The 25,705-nt window shown below is 28.9% G+C and overlaps 2 protein-coding genes across 4 annotated transcripts; one reads left to right on the top strand and one right to left on the bottom strand.

Annotated features, from left to right (window-relative positions):
• The first annotated feature begins 1,938 nt into the window (after positions 1-1,938).
• On the top strand, positions 1,939-4,178 carry LOC145140992 (DNA-binding protein). 3 transcript variants are annotated; one of them, XM_079074361.1, is made up of 6 exons: positions 1,939-2,187; positions 2,360-2,408; positions 2,542-3,453; positions 3,549-3,614; positions 3,699-3,897; positions 3,999-4,178. In XM_079074361.1, exons 2-6 carry the CDS (start codon positions 2,406-2,408, stop codon positions 4,061-4,063), a joined length of 1,245 nt encoding a protein of 414 aa, XP_078930487.1. In that variant the 5' UTR covers positions 1,939-2,187; positions 2,360-2,405; the 3' UTR covers positions 4,064-4,178. The 3 variants fall into 3 exon arrangements, with proteins under 3 accessions (XP_078930487.1, XP_078930486.1, XP_078930485.1); XM_079074360.1 differs by having other exon boundaries at positions 1,940-2,187; positions 2,283-2,408; XM_079074359.1 differs by having other exon boundaries at positions 1,940-2,187; positions 2,304-2,408.
• A 1,847-nt stretch (positions 4,179-6,025) lies between these two features.
• On the bottom strand, positions 6,026-8,208 carry LOC145136639 (ras-related protein RABE1a-like). Its single transcript, XM_079070751.1, has 9 exons — positions 7,990-8,208; positions 7,725-7,855; positions 7,174-7,246; positions 6,997-7,097; positions 6,836-6,901; positions 6,663-6,760; positions 6,517-6,579; positions 6,330-6,422; positions 6,026-6,236 (listed from the first exon to the last, which is right to left on the bottom strand). Exons 2-9 carry the CDS (start codon positions 7,795-7,797, stop codon positions 6,156-6,158), a joined length of 648 nt encoding a protein of 215 aa, XP_078926877.1. The 5' UTR covers positions 7,798-7,855; positions 7,990-8,208; the 3' UTR covers positions 6,026-6,155.
• Between the last annotated feature and the right edge of the window lie 17,497 nt (positions 8,209-25,705).

Raw genomic sequence — 25,705 nt, forward strand, 5'->3', positions numbered from 1 at the left:
AGGGTGTTAGAGAGGTGGAGGCTGAGAATGGAGTGGGTTTGGGGAAGTTAAGGAGCTTAAATAGGATTCAAACCACTAAAATAGGGTTTGGGCATTGATCACGTACGCCCAACATACTCAATTTACCCCCAAAGTACTCAGGCATACTCAATACGCCCAACGTACGTGGCTGACCCAAAAATTGTCCTAACTTCAAACGATCGTAACTTCTTCGTTTCAACTTCGTTTTCGACGTTCTTTATATCCACGGAAAGGTATTGAAGAGCTCTAAAATGTCATCTAAATATCTTGGACTAAAAACTTCTCGAACAAAAATCCATATTTCATGCAAGAACACAACCTAAGACTTTTCCCTTTCTACCATTCGACCCAAAACACAATTCAAGGGTTAAATCTTTTAACCAACATTACCTCCTTCCACAAGGACTAAACTTTGCCTCCTTAAGGTCCAAAGCCTTACACAACCGACTTCCGGTCCACGGCCCAGAAATGACAGGAAACAGAATGTTACATTGTGGGTCAAAGACACCAATGTCGGCTCACTGGATTGTGTTATGTAGAATGTTAGTTGTCTTTGTGACTCTTGAATGTATGATTAGGTTGAAATACACCCCAGGGCTGGGCCCGTCATTGTATGTTTGGGTTGAGATAAACCACATGGCTAGGCTCATTGATATGTATTGGGTTGAGACATACCCCAGGGCTGGGCCCATGATTGTATGTTGGGTTGGAATATGCCCCAGGGTTGGACTCACTGATTTGTATGGTATGTGGTATTTTGGGGAACTCACTAAGCTTTGTGCTTACAATTTATGTTTAAAACATTTTCAGGTACTTCTGGGTTCAAAAGGAAGGGTCCGACTTGATCACACTACATCCTCTAGAGATTTATTCCGCACCGAATGTTTACGAATTACTTTGATGTTTTGAAAATACTTTTATTCTGATTGTCTTTTAGTTAATGAATGAATGATTTGACTTATTTAAAAATGAAAATTTTACTCAGTATTTTTGGAACGTTACAAAAACCGAAACAAACTGAAAACCAACTAAACCAAGACCATATATACTCGGTTTGGTCTTTGGTTTGTAAAAAAAATGTTAATTCGATCTTGGTTCGTTCCCTGGACCACACCCTACTCGTGATCCTGAAAATTGAATCGAAAAAAAAAAGATCAGAAACGAACCAAAACAATATATACATGTTTGGTTTATATGAAATGCTAATTATGTTTTGATCCAATTCAAGTCTTATCCGATTCATGGACCACACTCACCCTTATCGCACACATTTCTTTTGGTCGTGTATTGATTAAAACTAATGGTGTTCATCCATTGGATGTTAAATTTTTTCAACCGATCCAATCTTATTGAGTATAAAAAACCAAACCGAACCGATCCAATTAGATATTAGATTTGATCGGGTTTATCAATTGGATATTTTTTATTGATTTAATCCATTGGTTTTTCATCGTCCAACCAATTTTAATTCCTTTCTATGGAATGTAAAATATAACTATCATAACTAAAAATAAAACCACATACAATTACGTTAAATAAGCCTAACAATGTACCTTTAACTTCAAGTCAACAATTTATATTTTATTGAATAACTAATAATAATTGGAGGTGGATAATAATATTAGAAATTTATTGGATTAAAATTGGACATTTTAATCGGTTCGAATCAGTTATCCATGTGATTTTTATGATGATAAATTAGATCTAATTCAACTAGATTATAATTTCATATCCGATACAATTCAATTACAACATCCAATCCAATCGGTTAAATTGATTAATATTTGCATGCCCCTAATTAAAACCCGTAAATCTTTGAATACTAGACAATTAGGGTCGCACCCATATCAGAGTTTGATTTCAAACTCTTCAACGCTATTTATTGCTCCATGTAGGCATCAACTCATTGGGACATCCAATCCAACGGCCACAATTGATGGAAATAACACAGGAGCTCTCAGTAGGGTAACACCCGATCCCATCCGTATACTCAAAATTAATTTTCCTTCGCCAAGAGAAAAAATCCTGTGCTCCTCATCCACCGTAAGTATTACACCTCCAAAACCTAAAATTTTCCAACTTCGCAATCGCCGGCCGTTCGCCGCCGGCAATGGATCTCGTCTGGACCTTCAGTTGATTACATAGATCACTGCTGTCCATTCGCAGGTAAAAATTAACCAAAAAAATTTTCTATTCCGTTCTATGCATTTGAGTTCCGCGTTAGGGTTTTGAAATTTGACTGTTTCCTTCTTCATTTTAAGTTCATCTTTTTTGGTTCCTAGAGTTGAAGTCGAAAGCTTCTTCGTCTCGTAACTTTTCCTTTCTCCGCTATTCATAGATACTTTCCGCCTGTTCCTGGCTTATCGAGGAATATTCATCACACAATGGTATGTTTCCTTAGCATTTATGATCAATTCACTCTCTGATTCCTTTGTTGATATGCATGTTTACGTTTTTTATTCCTGGTGTTCAAATTTAGTTTAGTATTTAAGCTTTTTTCTTATGATTTTCATGATCCAGTCGTTCCATGAGAAAGGATTTTGGATGACGAAAGGGAATAATCATCATATGACCGATGGAGACGCCATATTTGGTAACTCATCCAGACTAGAATCAAAACGCTCGCACCAATGGTTTGCAGATGCAACAGAAGCAGAATTATTCCCTCACAAAAGACAAGCCATAGAATCTCCAAACAGCAAATCAATTTCTGTATATCCAACTTCTCATCTATCATGGGACAATGTTTCTGTTTCTGCTCTCCAATCATCCCCAAATCAGTTCATCGATCGTTTATTGGGATCTCCTGATGGAAATCTGAATAAAAAAATCGTCCATGATCAAGTTCAACTCGAAAACGGATCCTCAGTTGGTTTATCTATGTCTTACACCATTGAAGACCCCGATAGTTTGATCTATGGAGGGATTAGGAAAGTTAAGGTGAATCAAGTTAAGGACACCGATAACAACGACACCAGTTTCATCACAATGGGGCCTAACACCAACTATGGCAATGAAGATGGAAATGTAACTTTAATGGGACATTCCTATACAGGATTCGATCCTGCTCCTAGATCAGCCATTGCTACAAGCAAAGATGAAGAGAATTCCATATCTTTTGGTGGATTTCAAGATGAATCTGAGATGCCAATAAATGGGTATTATATCAAAGCCATGAACAACTATGGGTTATCATTTGATCAATCTACAGTCAAAACATTGCAGTCTCCTGAGATTAAGGAGCTGGATGTAGCCAATGTGCTCGGTGTTGTTGCAAATGCACCTCAGAGTGTTATTAAATCAAAGAGCAAATTAGAAACAAAACCAGCTAAAAAAGAAGCACCTAATAGCTTCCCTTCAAATGTCAGAAGCTTAATGGCTACTGGTATACTTGATGGAGTCCCTGTCAAATACGTTTCACTTTCAAAGGAGGTAAAGTAAATAAACATCTTTTTAAATTTTCAAACCATCATGCCTGACTTTTGAACAATCTGACAAATCATGATGAATTTAATCCGTATAATTAGGAGCTTTGTGGGATTATAAAAGGTTCTGGATACTTGTGTGGTTGTCAATCATGTAATCACTCTAAGGTGAGAGCTTACTTTTCATAATCTTTATGCAATTCTATATGTTTTGTTGTAAAAAATTTAATTTACACCATTTTATGGATTTAGGCACTGAATGCTTATGAATTTGAGAGACATGCGGGATGCAAAACAAAGCATCCAAACAATCACATATATTTTGAGAGTGGGAAGACAATATATCAAATAGTTCAAGAATTGAGGAGCACCCCTGAGAGTTTATTGTTTGATGCAATTCAAACTGTAACTGGGTCACCCATTAATCAGAAAGCATTTCGCACATGGAAAGGTAATAATTTACTAAAATTGATTATGGATATTTAGATATAAACAGATGATTGGGATTTGGTGTTTATGTTTGGTTTTGATAATTTGATTGTGTTTGTGTAGAATCTTTTCAAGCAGCTACTCGTGAACTTCAACGCATTTATGGAAAGGATGAACTCAATATATAGGAATTTTTTTTTTTTTTAAGTTTGTTTAAAATGTAAGAATTAATTATGATGTACTTCAACGTTGGTAACCATTTGTACATGAGTTTATTATATATAGGTTTGATTTTTTTTTTTTGTTTGTTTGCAGTGTTTGTCAAATTTGATTCTGATTATCATTTTTAGGGCAGCTTTTGAGAGCTTCTAAAAGCTTTTAGCTTTTAAGTTTTATCTCTTTTTATACATTTCAAAAGCTTACAAATACTTTTGTCAAAAATTTCTACACAAATAAAAACTACAACTAGCTATTTTGGCCAAACATACCTAAAAAGTAGGTAAAAATTGTTCAACAAAACTGATCAAGAACTGAATGAAAAGCAAGAAAACTTAATTGTGATTATATCTTTTATGATGTGCAGATTTCTTGCAAGCTTTTACCCAAAGAGCATTAGATATACAAAAACAAAAGTCTTTTTTTATCCCAAGTTGAAACTTGAAATAGTAGATGTGAAACATTTAGAAAAAAAGAGTGCAAATATTCGTACATATTCATACAAGGGTGCACAAAACAATTGGGGATACGCATTAACAAAAAAAAAAAAAACTATGTTTCGTTTGAAACGCACATGTTAAAAAGAATGGTTATTGTCACCGTTAAACAATAGTTTTTAGCCTAATTTGGTCAATAAATTTTATTTCTCATAGTGTGGATCTTAAACTATAGAATTAGATGCTAATTAATGGAACCCTTAAAATTGTAGCCGGTTTCGAGGGTTTGAATGAATGGGTGGCGCCATGTGGCATCCCCTTCGACCAGGTAGTTTCCTACGTGTGTGTGTGTGTATATGTAAGTTCCTTTAATACACTTTCCTTGAAAAAACTCATTACTAAGTACTACGACTTGGTTTCCGTATTTGTAATAAGATAAACAATTATAAACAAACAAAGAACACTAAATAAAGGTAAAAGGTAAGTACTTGCATAGTACATGTTGTTAATAGTACAATACAATCAAAGTTTCATGCATGTGCAACAATTTGGTTACTTTCCCATGCAACAAAAACAATATTATCATAAAGGGGTGACAACCTAACCATGCAACAAAAACAATATTATCGAAGTTTCATGCATGTGCAACAATTTGGTTACTTTCACAAGCTACAAACATTTTGTTCCCCAACCTTTGACACTCTATGTCTATAATCCAGCTATGTTACATCTCTTTTCCTCTTTACAGTTGGTCTTCCAAACATCCTTGTATTTCTATAGGTTGTCCCTAGCCACATGTTGCTGCCATTCATCCCTTCAATTCTATACTTATGTGATTTTGTTCTGTTGAACATATGCTCCACAACATCCCTATTAAGGTAACTTTCGGTAGCTACAGAACAAACACATCCATAACCATTCAACTGCCATAACCTACAAGTACAGTTTTTTTTTTCTCAAGATCAACCTCAAATGCTTCCCCACACGCTCTAGTTTCAAATTGATTGAGGCCACCAGGAAAGACCCGCCAATACCTCTATTTTAGCATCATTAAGGTATGCAATCTCCATAAAAATGGCATAGTCAATTACTCAATTTCATTTTCAATGTATCAAATACAGTAGTAACCGTTTTTTCACATGGTTCTTGCATGAATCCTACCAGGAAATGAACATATTTAGTAAAATCTATCCCAACAAAGTCATGAATAATACATTGAATGGACAACACACAAGAACTCCATTGAAGTTCAAATCAACTTTCATCACGACATCAAGTAAAAAAAATCAAAGAAAGAGACAAACACTTACGATTTGCATACACCAACAAAAAACCCTAACTGTAACATATGTTCTTCAAGATTAATGTGGGTGTAAATTAATGAGCGAAACTCGATCATAATTCAAGAAAATCTATTACTAATTTACAAGGTTAATGTTGTTTATCCACGTGCAGAGAAGAAAATTAATTACAAAAATTAAAGTCAATGTCACATCATGAAAGAAACCAGATGACCGTTTTTCATTTATGGAACAATGGTGTAAATGACATAGATTTTCACACTACCAGAAATAAAATTCAATGACTAAATCAGTTCAGTTCAAACTGGGCAACACTCACAATAACCCTAACCGCAGCAAGCTGATTTCTGTTCAGATTGACTGTTTGCACCTCCACCCTCTGGTTTATTAATCTTAATTGTTGATGCCTGCCATTAATATTAAAACCAAATACTTTGTAAATATAAATACACAAATCATAAATATTAAATATAACAAATACTTAGAAGAACAAAAATTACCTCAGGTTTAGAATCAGTGTCAGCCAGTCTTTGCTTGATATCTGTTGCTACTGAAAAGAAAACTTGTTCCACATTTAGGTTGGTTTTCGCACTCTGTAAAAACACAGCTTATATTCCTCAATAACAATATTTATTTACAAAAAAAATAAACATAATCCATATTGAAAATGTATTTTTATTAACTTACAGTTTCGAAAAATTTAATGCCATACTCATCTGCTAGTGCTTGGCCCTTTGAGGTAGGTACAGCCTACAAATATTATGTAACTAAATAAAAATAAAATAATAATAATAATGGATTAATGGAATTAGGTTAAAAACTATAAAAATTACCCTCTTGCTTTCATCCATATCAGCTTTATTCCCAACAAGGATCTTGTTCACATTATCAGATGCATGTTGTTCGATGTTGCGAATCCAGTTTCTTATGTCTGTAACATCATATTAATTAGATTAATAAGATAATGTTAATTAGTTAATTAATTATTCAGGAAAGAAAATCTTACTGTTGAAAGATGATTCGTCTGTAACATCATACACCAACAAAATTCCCATGGCTCCCCTATAGTAAGCTGGAGGGAAAAAAAGATTATGTAAATTACAAATTAATTGACATTTAAAAAAAATATGAACAACAAATCATATCATCATAGATTCATAGTGATACCAGTAGTGATTGTTCGGAATCGTTCTTGGCCAGCTGTATCCCAGATTTGGAGTTTGATCCGTTTGCCATCAAGTTCAATTGTTCTTATCTTAAAATCGATACTGCAAAAAGATTAATGTCAGAAATGTTTGTATAAAAAAGATGATATTTTGATGTAGAAAAGATGAATTAGTTCACCCGATTGTAGTGATAAAACTTGTAGTAAAAGAACCATCAGAAAATCGTAAAAGAAGGCAACTCTTTCCCACACCTGACATTCAAAACAAGTAACCGTTGATGAATGAAAGATTGAGAACAGATATCAGATATGAACTCGATCATTGATCAATCACAAATGCAAGTTTATAGCAGCAATTCACAGATTCTTCATTAAATGAGTTACAGTTGATGAATGGAAGTAACACTGACATTCAAAACAAGTAACAGTCGATGAATGGAAGATTGGGACCAGATTCCAGACATGAAATCGATCATGATCAATTACATACACAAGTTTATAGCAGCAATTGACAGATTCTTCATAACAGTTGACTTTCCTCTAGCATGATAACGCTAATGAAATTCTTAACAAATACAAGACCAAATCATGATAAAGCATCAAATTAAACCTAGATCCGTACAATAAACCACCTCCAGAATCAACTAAGAATCAATATCACTAGCATATAGACGAAAAAAAAAAAACAAACAGTGAAATTGTATTTTAAATGACGAAAATTATGACTCACCGCTATCGCCAATCAAAAGGAGCTTTATGAGGTAATCATAATCTGCTCGTGCCCTTGCAGGTGGAGCGGCCATTGAAGGATCGGAAGAGTTTTCAACAAATAGAGTCTAATAATAAACCGCGTAAATATATCTGTAACATCGATTAAACCAACAAAATTACAAACAGAAACAAAGTAAATGAATGCGCAATCAACAGCAAACACACCCGACTAGTAAGCGATAAGAGATCCGCCATTGAAAATCTAGACAGAGAGAAATTATTACCTTGGAATGCTTAGAAAACAAAAAGAGAGGAATCCAGCCTACAATGACGGTTGGCTAAGATGCGCCAGTTCCCCTTTCTGCTTCTGTGTTTTCAGGTGCCTGTACTTTGCTAAGGGTGCGCTGTTGGCTCTCCTGCGCAATCTAGCAAATACGGGGAAAAAGAAGAGTAAACGAATGAACGAACGATGGGGGAAGCAAGTATCCGGTGTTGACGCGCACAAGATTAACCGGTAGACAGTTGTTGGATTTAAAGGAAACGAAGTGGCCGATCACGGTAATAACCGTGTGCGCGTTGCAGGGGCTAAAATCTGAGCTGGATATTGTAATTTGGAGCCTTGATAAGGTTGAGGTCGTCATTTTTGTTACAATCTTTTTAGGAAAATGACTTCTAAAGTTTTAAGGAATTTTTCAAACAGTTCAAAAAATCTTTAAAAAATCTAAGAAAGCCCAACAAACTTAATACTTTATCTAAAAAATCTCAAGTAAATTATATTTTTGTTCAATTCCTATTAGGATCAACCAGCTAATGAAAATCAATAAATGACATGACTTATGACGTGAAATTAAATATTGGGAAAATGACTTGTAAGACCAACGAAGTTTCGAAATCGTTCAAAAAACCTCAATCATATTTTGTTTGTCTAAAAAAACCAAGGAGCTTACGTTTTTGTTCAATTCTCATTAGAGCAACCAGATTCATTAGGTATACAATTGCTTTTACACTTTCAATTATACTTTCTCGCTATGTACTTGAAAAAGATTTTAAAGTGAGACTCTGTTTAGGTAATTAATATTTATGATTTTTGACAAACGATAAATTAGTTTGCAAAACTCGTACATGTCATGTAGCTGAACACTAGAAGCAAATATAAGTCAAAAGAAAACATTTTATATTATAAATAAATTTTTATTTTTCTTTGGATATAAATAATTTCCTTAATTTGTTGATAAAATTTAAAATTTATGAATAGATTTTTTTTTTCTTTGATTTTTCTCATAATTAAAAAAAATTCAAGATTGCAACCAAATGTTATATTGTATACATAAGTAATGGATATAGATAATTTCTTTAATTATAACATACAAAAATGTATTTTACACAAATATCAACACAATAACGATATATTTGTCCTAAAAATTGAAGTCCCCTTAAAATCGAAGGTCATATATGACCACACCGCTAGCACACCCCACCCCAGGGTTGTCACTGACATCAAACATGAAAGCTGAGCGATATAGTATTTATTCAAAACGGTGGGTTACTCGAAAATTACTTTTGGTATTTAAACTTTAAACCATCTTTATTTATATACATTATTAATTAAAAAGATCACTACAAAATCATCTTTATCTTGTCGCGGACATGGATTGAATTAAAGATTAGTTTATGAGTATATTAGATTTGCAATTAAAAAAGAAAAGAAGTACGTGTATTATCATTAATCAAAATACTGATTATTTGTTATATTTGAGTTAATTGTTTAAAAGGACATAACAAAAAATCATAAGCAACCATTGACTTTTTAACATTCTACTTCAATGATAGTACTAAAAGTTATGTCATGTCGCTTTTATTTTTAAAGATTTCATTTTCAAGTGGGGCTTTGATTTATTTGTTCTTTTGTTAATCTTTTCTACTATAAACAAGTTGTTATGGGTTTCTTTCGTTTTATAGAAAGTGTCCAAAATTGGCACATCGAATTGTGAGGTCCCGTTTGCATCCTTCATATACGTTTTAACTTTCAACTTATGTTGTTTAAATTAGATAAAATATTTTTAATCATTTTATAATAAAGTTATAGTGTTTTTATAAAAGAAATTGTTTTATATCACATACATATTTTTGAATAATTATTTTTTAAATAGTTTAATTGGTTTTGGCAATGACATTTGACTTTGGGTGTTGTGTCTTAACGTTTAGACTTGGTTTCATGTTATGCACTTGATTTATTTTTCAAATAGTCTAAGATTAATAAGACTTCAAATATTGTATTTCGACTTTTAAGCTTCATTTTATATTTCAGAGAACACTATAGAAAATTAAGTGAATTTTCCAAGTAACTGAAATATAATATGCTAAAATAAAATAAAATGTAAATGAAGAGATGGAATATACCATCATAATTGGTTAATATAAAATTTGAGAAGAGGGAGATGACAACACATTCTTTTATTATTATTATTTATTAGGTTATAGCCCATGTGAACCATGGTTACAAAAATAAATAAATTTTTATAATAAAAACATCATAATTATTAATCAATTATTTTCAATAAATTATTAATTAAGAGATTTATGTTTTTTTATTTATGTGAAATTATAACCGTTGATTCAAATAAATATGTGAAATTATTTTTCAAGATATATATGAGACAATTCATGCAAATTGTGTTTTAGATCAATCGAGTTCTTTAACAGTTTAATTGGACTTGTGCCGTTTGATTTTTCTAAAGTTGAAGGAGTTACATTCTCTCCAGAAACACAATCATAAATTTGAAACAATTTTAATTGGTTAGTTGTCTTTACACTTTAGTAAAAATTAAGTATTCTCATAAATAACAAATTTGTTAAAGTGACTATAGTATATTATAATATAATATAATATTTAAATTTACAACTTTTGTGTAAAAGAATACAGAGTATTGTCAATTGTAAGTAATCATGAATTAATTTGATAAGTAAATAAACATAGTACTTTAACATAGCTTTGAAATACTTCTATGTACATAACATTGAAAGATTTATTTGTCAAATTATCATCTTTATCTAAAATCAATAACTTTAGTCATTTTTGCTCTTTATTCCGGATAATTATGTTGTACAAAAAATAAATTGACATTTTATAGCATGTTCAAGTGCATAATCATATGTAAAAATATGTATTTATGCTCCAAAGATGTTGTATGTAATGTTTTTGTAATTGGTTCGGATGTTGTATGTTATGGTTTTGAACTTAATGTTTTTGTATTAGACACGAATGGTCCATATGCTTTGGGGTAATTTTCACGTTTGGTCCCTAAATTATTTTTTTAACTCGGAAGGTCCCTAAAGTTTGTTTTTATTGCGTGCTTGGTCCTTGTCATACCCAAAAAGACTATTTTGCCCTTGATTTTTAATTTATTTAAATAAGCTGAGGTAGGTAAGGTAAGGTAAGGTGAGGTGAGGTGGAAGTGGGGTTGGGGGTGCGTTTATTTAAATAAATTAAAAAATCAAAGGCAAAGTAGTATTTTTTAGGTAAGATAGGGACCAAGCACGCAACAAAAACAAACAATAGGGACCTTCTGAGTTAAAAAAATAAGTTAGAGACCAAACGTGCAAATTACCCCAAACCATAGGGACCATTCGTGCAATTTACTCTTTGTATTATTGTTTGCTTTTCAATGTCTATATATCTATATCTATATCATATCATATCATACTATATTATAAAGAAAGTATGATATAATATATCATACTATATTATATCATACTATATCATATCATACTATATCTATATCTATATCATATCATATCATACCATTCGTGCAATTTTTTCTTTCACCACATTCATTTGAAACTTCCAACTCTTCATATTTCCATTTAATATATTTAATTTATTAACTTAAATATGTTTTTAGTTGTAAACATTATCATATATAGAAGACTTTGTGACTTATCAATATGATATATTTAATTTGTTAACTTCAATATATTGTTAAATAAATAACCTACATTAATATATCAAATAAGCTTAAAAATTTAGTGTAAAATTTAAAACCTAAAGTAAAATATTAAATAATGTTTAAAAAAATTCAATATATATATATATATATATATATATATATATATATATATATATATATATATATATATATATTTAACATAGTTAAAAGGAAAACATTAAATATAATAAATATAAAAGAATCTAAATCGATGAATCGAATTAACTAAAAGGTGTCTGAAAACTATATTTTATAATAACTAAAATTCAGTTAAGTTGTTTTTAAATTAATTTATAATAATAATAGTTAAAAATAATAGAAACTTAGAAATTAAATTATGTTAGATTACAAACAGTTGTTGATAATTTAAATAATCATCATGATAAAATTAAAACACCGTCATTTTTTTAAATTAATAAATCATAACAATAGTAAATTAAAATAGTTGACAAATATAACTAATGTTATACACACGTAAAACATGAGTAGAGACCACTAAATGATTTGATTTTAATAAGCGTTATTTTATCTATTGTTCAAATTAATTATAATTTTATATAAACTAAATGAAATTATTATTATTATATAGTTAATATAAATGATATAAGTATTTTCAATAACATAAGATTACCAAAAGTTTTAATTTTATTATGTGCGACGCGCGGATATTCGCCTAATCATACATACTTATAAAGCTAGCATTTTTTCTTGAATATCATGCATTTGAAACCCCATTTTTTAACTTCCTCAAACCACATTCATTTGAAACCCCCTTTTTTAACTAATGCAACTCAAAAGTTTTCTTAATTATGATTTAACACTCAAAAGTTTTATAACTTATATTATGTTTAGTTAGCATTTAGTGAAAAGTTACTATAAAAAGGTCAATCTTTTGGGAAGACATGCATACAAATCATATACAAATTTTAGAAAGAAAACAAACTTAAAGGTTTTTGTGTTGGGTTGAGGTATTATGACCACTTTTTGGAGATATGTTATTATATTAGAGCTTTTAATTTGTAAGTTTGTTATACTAATTCATTTTTATATTTTCTTCGTTTTTGGATTATTGTAATACAGTCGTTGTATATTGTGGTTTAATCATTAATATATTGATCATATGTTATATAGGGTGATGTCGAAAATATTTAATTAAATATTTTAAATATGTTTTTTTGTTTTGTAATTGTACCGTTTCATAAAGATAATTAATTAAAACTCATACATATGTTATACTTTCCATCTCTCTCTCTCTCTCTCTCTCTCTCTATATATATATATATATATATATATATATATATATATATATATATATATATATATTATAATAGAGGTGAAAACACTTCAACCAAAATTCATTTAAAATCTAATATTTCAAATGCTTTTTAATAATGATTGTAAAAATTTCAACATGTGTTACTTAATTGATTGATTGATAAAAATATTAATGTTTTGGAACTCCTAACTCTTAAACTTATATTATTTAATTTGTTAGTTAACTAAAATATTTTTCCTACATAAAGATAACATTTTTATGTTACTCATATTTGTTTATGTAATTACAAAATAAGGTGTACATAGAATGACTACTTCAATTTCACATAGGAATCGATACCACTAGAGAGGTATGTTGTCTTTAACCGGTGGTAGGAGATCCACATGTCCTTTGTAATTATTTATATTAATGCTTAGTAATATCTATTTTATATTCCTATTCACCTTGATTTTTTAGGTACAAATTAAGAAAGAGGATTCTCGGCGCACCAACATAAAGTCAAACGTACGCCTTGCAAAATATGTAATTAAAATTAAATATCATATTTACTAATTGACTTATTTTAAAACTCTTGATGACATTTATGTATAATGATATATTTTGTATGACTTCGTTCTTAATTTCAATGTTTAATATTTGAAAGTTCATATATGAAACCTTGGATGTTTTGGTGTAATATAAATAGTGTAATACAAAGTTTATTAGTTCAATATTGTTTATTAATAACTCATTCAAAACAACTTATTTCTTATTTTATCCAAAAAAAATATTATCGGACATAAGAAAAGTAGATTATATTAATGTTATATAAAAACTTATAATATATATTGAATATTATAAAAGTAAAAGTAAAGTTTATAAGGTATGGACTATATTAGATAGTATCAAAATATAAGTTGATGGATTTTTATGTTATTTGATAATTCAGTTAATGCCCAAAACATGACTAAAAACGTAAATTTCAACTTATAATATATATTGAATATAATAAAAGTAAAAATAAAGTTTATAAGGTATGGACTATATTAGATAGTATCAAAATATAAGTTGATGGATTTTTATGTTATTTGATAATTCAGTTAATGCCCAAAACATGACTAAAAAGGTAAATTTCAACATATTTGTATTTTTTCCTATAATTATTTTAACCACTTAAATGCATTCTTGCGCAACGCGCGAGGTTACGCCTAGTATACTTATAAAAAAAGCATTTTTACTTGCACCACATGCATTTGAAACCTCCATGACTTTTCAATTTCTTTCTAATAATTATTATAAGTTGCTTAATAATGTTAAATTAATGTAAAAACTAAATTCTAATCATAAATTAACTAAACTACAATATTAAAATATCATATTTACTTCTATTTATAAAATTATGAATTTAACTTTTTAACATTTTATAGTTAACTTATTAGTTTAGATATGTTGTCGTATGTGAGCAATTGTCATTTTAAAGTCATAGTTTTGTATAATTTATGATTTTATGCAAAATAGTTAAATTATTAATTTCAATATAATGTTAAACGGTTAACTCAAATCAAAATTTTAGTTAAACTTGAAAAAATAATCGAGTGACTATTTTATAAATAGTTAAAAGTTATAAATTATAGTGTTAAACCTAAATTGTAATCATAAATTAACAAAAAAAAACCATGAAACTATTTTTATAATCATTAAGAATTTTCAAATAAATAGCTTAAAAATAACTTACAATAATAATAGTTAAAAGTAATATTATATAAAAAATGATAGTGTTATCTTTAAAAACAAAAAAATGTTTGTTGTTTTAAATAATTACAATCAAAGAAACTAACAATATTCATCAAATAAATTTCACAAAAGTTAAACTTCTGAAACCAAATTAAATAATTAAGAGTTTCCAAATACGTTATTTTAAATAACTTACAACAACAATAGTTAAAAATAAACATTATATATAAAAATTATATTGTTACCTTTAAAAACAAAAACAATGTTTGATGTTTTAAATAATTATAATGATAAAAATTAAAATCTTAAGCAAATAAACCTTTTAAAATTAATTAATCATAAGAAAAACTATAAATATCATTAAACCCTATATTATATTTAATTTTTATTCGTGAGTAACATGCATGTAAAGACCATCGAGACAATTGAGATTATAGAATTTTAAAAGATGTTTATATTATCATATAATTCAAAACAAACAATGTTTATACCAACTTATTATAAGATGTATTATATAAGAGCTACCAACAATGTCATTGATATATTTAAAAAAACATATATTTGTAAAGATTTAAAATATATTTTTGTATTCTGTGCAATTGTATTATGCGCAACGCACGAGCATTTGCCTATCATATCATATCATATCATCATATCATACTATATTATAAAGGAATCATTTTTCCTTTCACCACATTCATTTGAAACTCCCATGCATTTTTCCTTTCACCACATTCATTTGAAACTCTCATGACTTTTCAATTTATTTCTAATAATAATTATACGTTGGTTAATAAGGTTAAATAAATATCAAACCTAAAGTGTAATCATATATAAACTAAATTTCAATATTAAAATAATATATTTACTTCTACTTATAAAGTTATGTTTTATTAACTTTTAACATATTATACTTAATTTATTAGTTTTAACATATTGTTGGATGTAAACCATTATCATTTTAAAGACACAATTTTGGAACAATTTGTATAAAATATTAAATTATTAATTTGAATATAACATTACATGGTCAACTTAAATATAAAAATTAGTTTAACTTAAACAACCCAAAAAAATATTTTGTAAATAGTTAAAAGTGATTAATTGTAGTGTCTTTCTAATAATGATTATAAGTTGGTTAATAAGGTTAAATAAATATCAACCTAAAGTGTAATCATAAATATACTAAATTTCAATTTTAAAATAATATATTTACTTCTACTTATAAAGTTATGTCTTTAACTTTTAACATATTATACTTAATTTATTAGATTTAATATGTTGTTGTATATAAACCATTATCAGTTTAAAGCTACAACTTTTGAACAGTTTGGACAAAATACTTAAGTTTTTAATTTAAATATAACATTATAATGTCAACTTAAATATAAATTTTAGTTCTACTTAAAAAACCAAAGAATATTTTATAAATAGTTAAAAGTGATAAATTGCATAGATAAATGCAAAAACTAAACTGTAATCTCAATTTAACTAAAATATTTCCTAAATATATTTTATAATCGTTAAAAGTTTTCAAATAAGTAGTTTAAAATAAATTACAATCATAGAAATTAAAACATTAAGCAAATAAATTTTAAAAAAATAATTAACAATAACAACAACTATAAATAACATTAAACCATATATTATATTTAATTTTATTCATGTGTAACTCGCAGATATAAGTCATTCAAGCGATTGGAATTATGCAGTTATAATAGATGTATATATTATCCTATAATTCAAAATAATCAATATATTATATTAATTTAGTATATATGAATTATTATATCAAATTTAACAACAACGTTATTGCTATATTAAAAAAACATATATTTGTAAGGACTTCAACTATATAGGTGTTTCTGCGCAACGCGCGGGCATTCGCATAGTATACTTATAAAAGAAACATTTTTTTCTTCAACCACATTCATTTGAAACCCCAAACTTTTAAACTTCTTTTTAAATTAATAGATTAAATCTAATATTATTTTAATTTCAATACTAATTCTTTATTCTCAATATAATATACTTAGTTTGTTAATCTAAATATAATGTTAAATTCACAACGTAATTTTTATAATATATTCAAAACCTTTAATAGTTAAAAAGTTTAAATGGATGATTTAAATCAAAATGTCAAATTAACAAAAAGAAAAATTAGTTAAAAATTACTTTTTATAATAATAATATTTTCCATAAAATAGATAGTCTAAAATATATTAAAAATATTAAAAGTTTAAACAAAATATTAAATAAAAAACATGTATCAAAAGATAGCTTTAAAATTCATTAAAAATAAAAATATGTCTATCTAAATTGAATTTATTTTTCTTTTCACGGGTAGCGGCTATTGAGATCATGCGATTTTAAATAGAATAATAATAGGTGTAATTAGACCCATGTATTACATGGGTTAATTAAAAAAAATGAAATATAAATGTTTAAATATTTAAGAACTTTGAATTTATAAGAAAATAAGAAAAATATTTAATTATTAAAATTGATTTTTTTTATCTTTTAAATTTAAATAAATAAACAAAATAAACTAATGAGCTTTAAGTTGAGAATTTTGAATAAGAATGTAAATCCATTAATGAAATTGATATTCATTGATTACTACATTTATTGTAATTATTACATTAAAGTATTATGTGAAATTTATTAAAACAGGAAAACCCATAAACTGACATTGTGGAAAAGAAATTAATTCAAAATAACCACAAAATGATATTTGACAATTTGAATGAGAGTATAACATTTTGCAAAAAAAAATCATTTATTAGAGTAGATGAGATATGTTATTTGATACTCATAAATGATAAATCTATTACCAAAGTAATTTCGTAAACTCATTTTTTATAATACTTATCATTTATTTAAAATACTTAGAATATTTTATAATAAATTAGTTTAATAATTATTAATTTAAACTTACTAACAAGTATATATTTATTTTAATAACATATATTTATTCATATTTAATTATAACTACGCGACGCACGGAATATCGCCTAATGTATATATAATTATACGTTTGTGTCAAATGATATTCCATGTATTTAACATAAACAACGTATCGAGAGTAAAATAACCTTATTTAAATAAAAATTATATCATGTTATACATTTGAAAAATGATATATATATATATATAACTTTATTTTGAAAGCAATAAAAAAAGATATACATATTTTATTTTGATATGTAGAAAATGCCTAATTCGTAATAAAGAAAATAAATTTTGACGAAAAAACAAAATATTCAAATCCCATTATTCTTAAAAAATTTTGATATTTTTCTTAATTAAGAAACATATAACAAAAAATTTATATTTATAGTTACATATCACCGAAGTTAAATGTGTATTTGAAAGATATAATAAAATTAAAATGATTTAAAAAGATAATTTACATCTATTGATACATTTATTCCAAGTTACAGTTTTCGTCTCAGTCAATCTAATCCTAAAGACTTTACCTTATTCTATCTTCCATATTTGAAGCCGACATTCAAGATTTCATTTTATCAGTATTTTTTATTTCTGAAATCCTATACACTACATGCTTTGTTGGATTTCTACATTTCGATTGTCGATGTAAAATCGATGATCTCATCCGTGTGATACGTCATAGCCCCCACCTTTCCTCCACTTCTTAGTTACAGGTACAATTTGTTAACGGAGAGTAGAGAAGAAAGATGCATGGAGGGAGATGAAACTCCGGTGAAAAGCTTATGAAGAATTAATGGCAGTCTTTTTGTCTTGATTTTGAAATACGTTGTCAGTTGTGATAATCAAAAAACGATGAAGTTGGGGCGACGATGAAGAAAGGGAAATTCTGTTTTTTTTTCGTTTTTGTAGAAGATGCATAGGGTGATAGGTGAAATATTTTCCAGAAGTGATTGGTGAAATATTTTCAACTTTTTGAATCAAAAGCTTCATCTCATCTTCATGTCCTGTTGAAATACGCTGTGATTTTTTTTTGATGAGGAATTTGAGTTGTAGGATGCTAAAAATGACAGTTATAATAGAAAATAACAACCATTATGTCGCGTTTATAAAATGACCGTTATGCCCCTAGACTGATATTAACTCCAATTGCATAAATACTAAGCCCCAGTTCCAATTAAAAAAACAAAGTAATTTCATATTGTACTACACAACATAAAACACACTCAAAAGGAATATAAATAACATAAAATGGTTGTAATTATCATTTAATTGAAGGTGGCTGTTTTATTTTCTTTTGTTTTCTTATAAAGTTTTTGTTCATGAATGTAGCATACATGCATAATCAACTGTTTGTGGTTATGATTTCTGAAGCATGCAAACCTTTATATGGTAACTGATCCTTTTTTTCAATTAATTTTAATTACAGGGTTAATTTAGTAATTCACAATTATGGATTTAGAGATTTTTTTTGAAGCCAGAGCAACTTCGTGCCATTGTGGACGCAGGATTTGAACATCCATCCGAAGGCAAGCTTTTTTTTTTCTAACCATTTAAAAGACACTTATTGTCACACCCCCAAACCAGAACGGCGGAAACGTTCGGGGGCGGAGGACGTCATGTACAGTATCATAACAATGCACAATAGTAAACAAGCAACAACATCATCCATTGCATTAATAGTATAATTTAATACAAGTGTGTTCTGTGTATAGTTTGAAAGACACCAAAATATGAATCAAAATAAAAGACGAGTCTGGAATGTGCTCCGTCTTCTCAAAGCCTGAGAATACAAGTTATTTTGAAAGAGTAGATCAGCATTTAAGCTGATGAGTTAATAAGTATTTTAGTGTCAAATGTTTGTATAAGTTTGATGAAAGTGTTTGTAAGTGTTTGATGTAAATGTTTGTAAATGTTTGAAGTAAATTTTGTATCTCCTAGAAAATCCTATATTTTCTACTTATAATGAAATGTAGTCTTCTACCAAGACCCGACTGTTCTGTATGTTGTTCTTTTGTAAAAGTGAGTGTTTTTCCCAAGTACGACTATCATTACTAGAAAATAGTTTACATTACCGTTTATGTGAGAAGATCAAAATATGAATGTAATGGGAAAATAACGATGTACAGTAGTATTGTATATAGTAACTACCGATGTACTAACTACCTTAAACCAATTGTTTAATTAAGGTAAAATGTGATGAGATTATAACCATACTTGATTGACTAGAAAACACGACGATCAAAGACGTCGAAATGGTATGACATTCGTCACCCGTAGACCTGCAGGTCCCACTGTAGCTAGCAGCAAGGTGTAGGATGGTCAATCTCGTATAGATCTATACACAAATTCACGCTCTCCCTCCAGGAGACTCTGGTTACAAAACGTGACACAACAGTATATTGCTATGCCATGAAGTAGTGGCTCACATTAATGTTATAGTGTTCTTGTATTTGTACAGTATGTTCTCTCTGTTCTAGTGTATAGTATGTTCTTTCTGTTTCTCGTTATAGTATGCTCTTTCTGTTTCTCGTTATAGTATGTTCTTTCTGTTTCTCGTTATAGTATGTTGGAACTGACTCATGTATGAACTGACTCTTGTATGTTTCATTGTTCTAGAAATAGTGAGTAGTAACCCTCTAAACTATACCTATTATAGTTTACTAGTAATGTTGTTTGAATGACTGATCATGTTTGTACACCTTTGCTACCCAAAGGTATTGAACTGATGAAAGAACTTTTATATCTACATACATATACATAATATATATCTAAGATTCAAACGACACTCTGACAAACAACCGATACCCTAAGTCCACAACCAAACAAGGAACATGAAATAAAGCGAGTTATCAATCCTAAGCCCTTTCAACCTTATTTATATAACTATATCTATATAGACATGATTTTGACAATATATAAGTTTAAAAGAGTTTGATAAAGAGTTTAGCATATAAAAGAGTTTTAACCATTTTAATGGTTATTGATGACTTGATGTCAGTTTATAAAATGTTTTGAAATTGTTTGTTTGATAACACAGTTTTGAAGTATAAGAAATCCTCTTGTTTGATAGTTATAAATCACATGTGATTGATACTATAACTATAATGCTTTCTACTTGTATTCCCCCCCCCCCCATAAAAGCATTTAAAATCATTTAAAAGATAAGTTTAGGGGTATGAACTCACCTGTAGTGAGTGATTCGAATGTAAGATCGATATAGGATGCTAAGCGTCAAGTGAAGTCTTGAGCACAAACGGGTCATATTAAGCATATAATGACACATATATGTATATAATTAGTGTATATAACAACTAACCATGCTAGGGAACAACCTTAGGGACTAGGAAACACTTGGAATGAAGTGTTACAATCACATATGATTGTACAAAAGGTGTTTACGGCCACACAAGGGTGTGTTTACGACCAATATGGTGTTCACGGCCATGACATGAAGGGTTTACGGCCATATGAAGAGTTTACGGCCGTAAACTCTTGATGTTCATGCTAAAATGGTTGTTTATTGGATGCTAATCATGTGCTTCTAATGAATAACAAGTATATGGAAAGGATACTTACGATTTGGAAGCTAGAAGGGGTGTTTACGGCCCAAAGAAACTAGTGTGTGTTCTTGGTGTTTTTGGTGATCTAACCCCAAAAAGAGATGAATTCACGGATGAAATCATGGGGTTTTACTAGATCAAGAAGGATATCAACTAATAAATGAAAAAATCACTTACAAAATTGACGAGAAATGGAAGTGTTCTTGATGATACTTGAGAGAGAAATGAGTGTTCTTGACTTGGACGTGTGAGAAGTGAAGAAAAATGAAGGAAAATCATACTTAAGGAGATAGTTCACGGCCAAACAAGAGTTTACGGCCGTAAACTCTAGTTTGCGGCCGTAAACTCCTTGTGATGGAGTTTCCGGCTTGAATGCAACTCAATGAACTTTAGTATATACTTTCTAACACCCAATCGTTGAATGTACTAGGCTTAGAACACTCAACAGAACCTTAACAATGCTAAAAGATAGCAGAAACAAGTCTGACTTTTGATTGATATGATTGGCTTTACAATATAGAAATTTCGGGTTGTCACACTTATTCAATACACTTTCATCTTTATTTTATGTTATTCAAAATATGTTGCTATATTTTATAAATGTCGGATATTAAAAAAATTAAAAATTAAAAAAACAGAATAATTTCATATATGTTGATATATGACATAAAAACAGAAAAGTAAAATACAGTATTATTCTTTTACAATAACAACCCCTTGCACACAGTCACATACATAAATATACACACAAACATGAACATAAAATGAAATTTTAAAATTTTCATATGTCAGAAATAAGATTAACTGTTAAAGAACATACAATATAACAAACCATATAATTAATCATATTATAGGAATTTATGATGAACAAACATATGATAATACAATTTACATTATAGAGGAGAAAAACCACTGTGATATACAAATAGAATGGCAAGGTAGAAGCATTAGACCGTTTTGAAAAGGTTGATGTGCACTTACCTCAATCAATCAATAATGATAATGTTGTCTTTTTTTCTTCAAGAAGAACGTATTATGCAACTACAATGGAGGCTTTATTTTCAACAGGTAAAAGGATGGACAAATATATGTCATAATATTTTGCGATTTACTGTATTCAAAATAATTTCAAATTTGAAGTGACAATTTAAACTAACAACTGATAGTTAGGGATATGAATATATCTTTTATATTTTATTTATGGATATATATATATATATATATATATATATATATATATATATATATATATATATATATATATATCAACTATGCAGAGAATACAGATTTGTTTGCATAGAATACAGATATGTATATATCTTTTATTTATCGGATAAATATCAAGTATCATTATCATTTAATTAATGCATTTGATTTCCTAATATAACGGATGAAAATTAATATTGGTAAACGGATTTTTATGCAGATTTTTGGAAAATTCAAAATTGTTGATTTGAAATTATTTTGAACTTTAATTTGCTGAAAGTCAGCAAGTTCTTATGAGGATATTAATGAATAGCGAATTTGTTGGAAATGTCTCATATGCTGACAAGTGGCATATGCTGACTTGGAAGGCTATGAAGATGACATGTGTCAATTGAAACTATTGTTTTATTAGTAAGACAAAATTGCAAAAGTGGTCCCTGTGGTTTGTCGATTTCTTTGGGTAAGGTCCAAAAAAAACTTTATTAGCAAAAAAGGTCCTTATTTAGTGGTTTAACTGTGGTTTTGGTCTCTATTTCGTTAACTTTAACATTTGGCTGTTAACTTTTTTAAAATTACAATTTTACCCTCAGGGACCATTTTTGCAGTTATCTCTTTTTACCAAATTACAAGGACCATTTATGCAATTCTTGTTTTTAAATCTATTGAATTATTATATATTAATTCTTATTTCTTTTTAACTTTATTGAACTATTATACATTAATTATTTTTTAAAATTTAAATTTATTGGATTAATTTTTTATCTGATTATTATATATCAGTTAATTTTATTTTTAATATATAATATTTATATATTAATAAATATTACATTATTATATTACTAATTTCTTTTAACCTTTTTTTTAAATTATTGGATTATTTAAAAAAAATTATTAGATTTTTTTATTGGATTATTAAATTTAATTTATATATTCTATATATAATAAATAATATTTTAGTGGATCGTTAATTTATTTAAATGTATAATATTAATTCTTTTTAATTTATTGGTTCTACCATAAAGTTTTCGGAATACGGAAAAGCACCGCATCTCATTGTCGAAATCGTCGGGACCACTGCTAATCACCTTCATCAGAGGTCTGACGGAAACACTACCAACATGTTTCACCCAACGCCGCTATCCAGTAGTCACCTGCGACAACCTCTTCACAATCCGTCAGCATCCTTTATATTTGCCACCAAGCCGATCGTTTTCCACTAGAACCATCACTATTTGAACCACCAAGAAGTCTAACCCAAACACCACTGACAGTTCCTCCATTTGTTGCCTTTGACCAGCTTACGCCACAAAATCATACTACCTGGTCAGTTCCTCCATTCGTTGGATTCCACAACCGAGGCACAATGTAACATCCCGATTCCCAGGTATGAGAACTTTTATGAAAAAGGCAAATTTTCCTTGGAACTCGTCGAGTTGATGGCCTCAACTCGACGTGTTGAAAGTTTTTGGGCAGTAGATCTTTTCTGACCAACTCGACGAGTTGGAGAGGAAAACCCGACGAGTTGGTGGCTGAATATGAAAACCCTAATTTTTAGGGTGGTGCATCCTATTTAAAGGCCTTAAGTCCCTTTGATGGCCTCCCTAATCACCTCCTCTGTCCAGAAACCCTAGAATTCATGCATCTTACCCCAAGTTGAGTGTGTGAGCTTAAGAGTTGCTTTTTTGGTCTCATTTTTTTGAAAGAGCTTGAAGTTAGTGGTGCCTAGCTTGAAGGGGAAGCTATAGATCCAGAATCTCCTTGAGTTTAGCTACTCCTTGAGTTTAGTTACTCTTTTAAAGTTGAGGACCTGGGGTATTCCAACCCGATGGTTGATTGAACCCATAGTATGTTGTTTTGTGGGTACTTCGGGGGAACTCACTAAGCTTCGTGCTTACAGTTTTGGTTTATGGTTTCAGGTACTTCAGTAGATTGTGGCAAGGTGAATGCATGATCGTACACATCCTATTGTTTTGGGGGCTTATGATTTCTGAGATACTCTGATAATAAAAATGTTTTGAAAACTATGTTGTAAATGACTCTGATTTTGAATAATGTTTTGGACACAATGGTTTCGTAAACACTTTTTAGAGAAAGGGTTGTTTTGAAAAAGTTTAAATTTTATTGAAATTTTTTGGATGTTACACACAACCTTATAACATCGAAGCTTCAAGCCTGTACTACTTGAAAAGATCTGGCGGTGGATCTGGTGGTTTGAAAAGCCTATATCTAACATTGTCGCCATTGGCGGTAGTGTGGGTAGTCAATTCTTGTAGTTTTGGTTGAGAATGATAGATTATAGGCAACGATCGACGATTTCCGACAAGATGATGTGGCGGTGCAAGGTGGTAGAAAGCAACGAATGGAGGAACTGATCAGGGGTGTTTGGATCGGACCTCCTGGTGGTTAACACAATATTGGTTGTAACAAAAAACGACCGACTTAGTGGAAAATCCAGAGGATTCTGACGAAATGTGAACATGATGGTAGTGTTTCCATCGGAAATTCGATAAAGGTGATTGACGGTGGTCCTGACGATTTTTAACGATGGGGTGCGACGTTTTTACGCATTTTAATGACTTTGTGGTGGAACCAATAAAATTAAAAAGAATTAATATTACACATTAAAACTAAATTTATAATCCAATAAAAAAATAAATGGCCTTTTTATTTATTTTTATGGTAAATTTAATCCATTAAAAAAGAAATTAAAAAAATAATCCAATAAAAAATTAAAAAAAATTAATTAAAAGAAATTAATAATATAATATTATAATATTTATTTATATATGAATATTATATATTAAAAATAAAATTAATTAATATATAATAATCAATTAAAAAATAATCCAATAAAAATGAAATTAAAAAAAGAATTAATGTATTAAAATTTAATAAAATTAAAAAGAAGAAGAATTAAATCATTAATGTATAATATTTCAATAAAATAAAAAAGAAAATGACAAAAATGGTCATTGTAGTTTGGTAAAAAGAGACAACTGCAGAAATGGTCCCTAAGGATAAAACTGTCATTTTAAAAAAGTTAACAGCAAAATGTTAAAGTTAACGAAATATGGACCAAAACCACAGTTAAACCACCAAATAAGGACCTTTTTTGCTAATAAACTTTTTTTTTGGACATTACCCAAATAAATCGGCAAACCACAGGGACCATTTTTGCAATTTTGTCAGGATAGATTTGAGTGAATTATACAGATAGTCCCTATGGTTTGCATGGATTTTCATATTTAGTCCCTAACTTATTTTATTTAATTCGGACAGTCCCTATTATTTTATTTTCTTACGTGTT

The sequence above is a fragment of the Lactuca virosa genome, chromosome 9 (genome assembly GCF_052849685.1).
Source record: "Lactuca virosa cultivar CGN04683 chromosome 9, Lactuca_virosa_CGN04683_v6, whole genome shotgun sequence".
Taxonomy (NCBI): domain Eukaryota; kingdom Viridiplantae; phylum Streptophyta; class Magnoliopsida; order Asterales; family Asteraceae; genus Lactuca; species Lactuca virosa.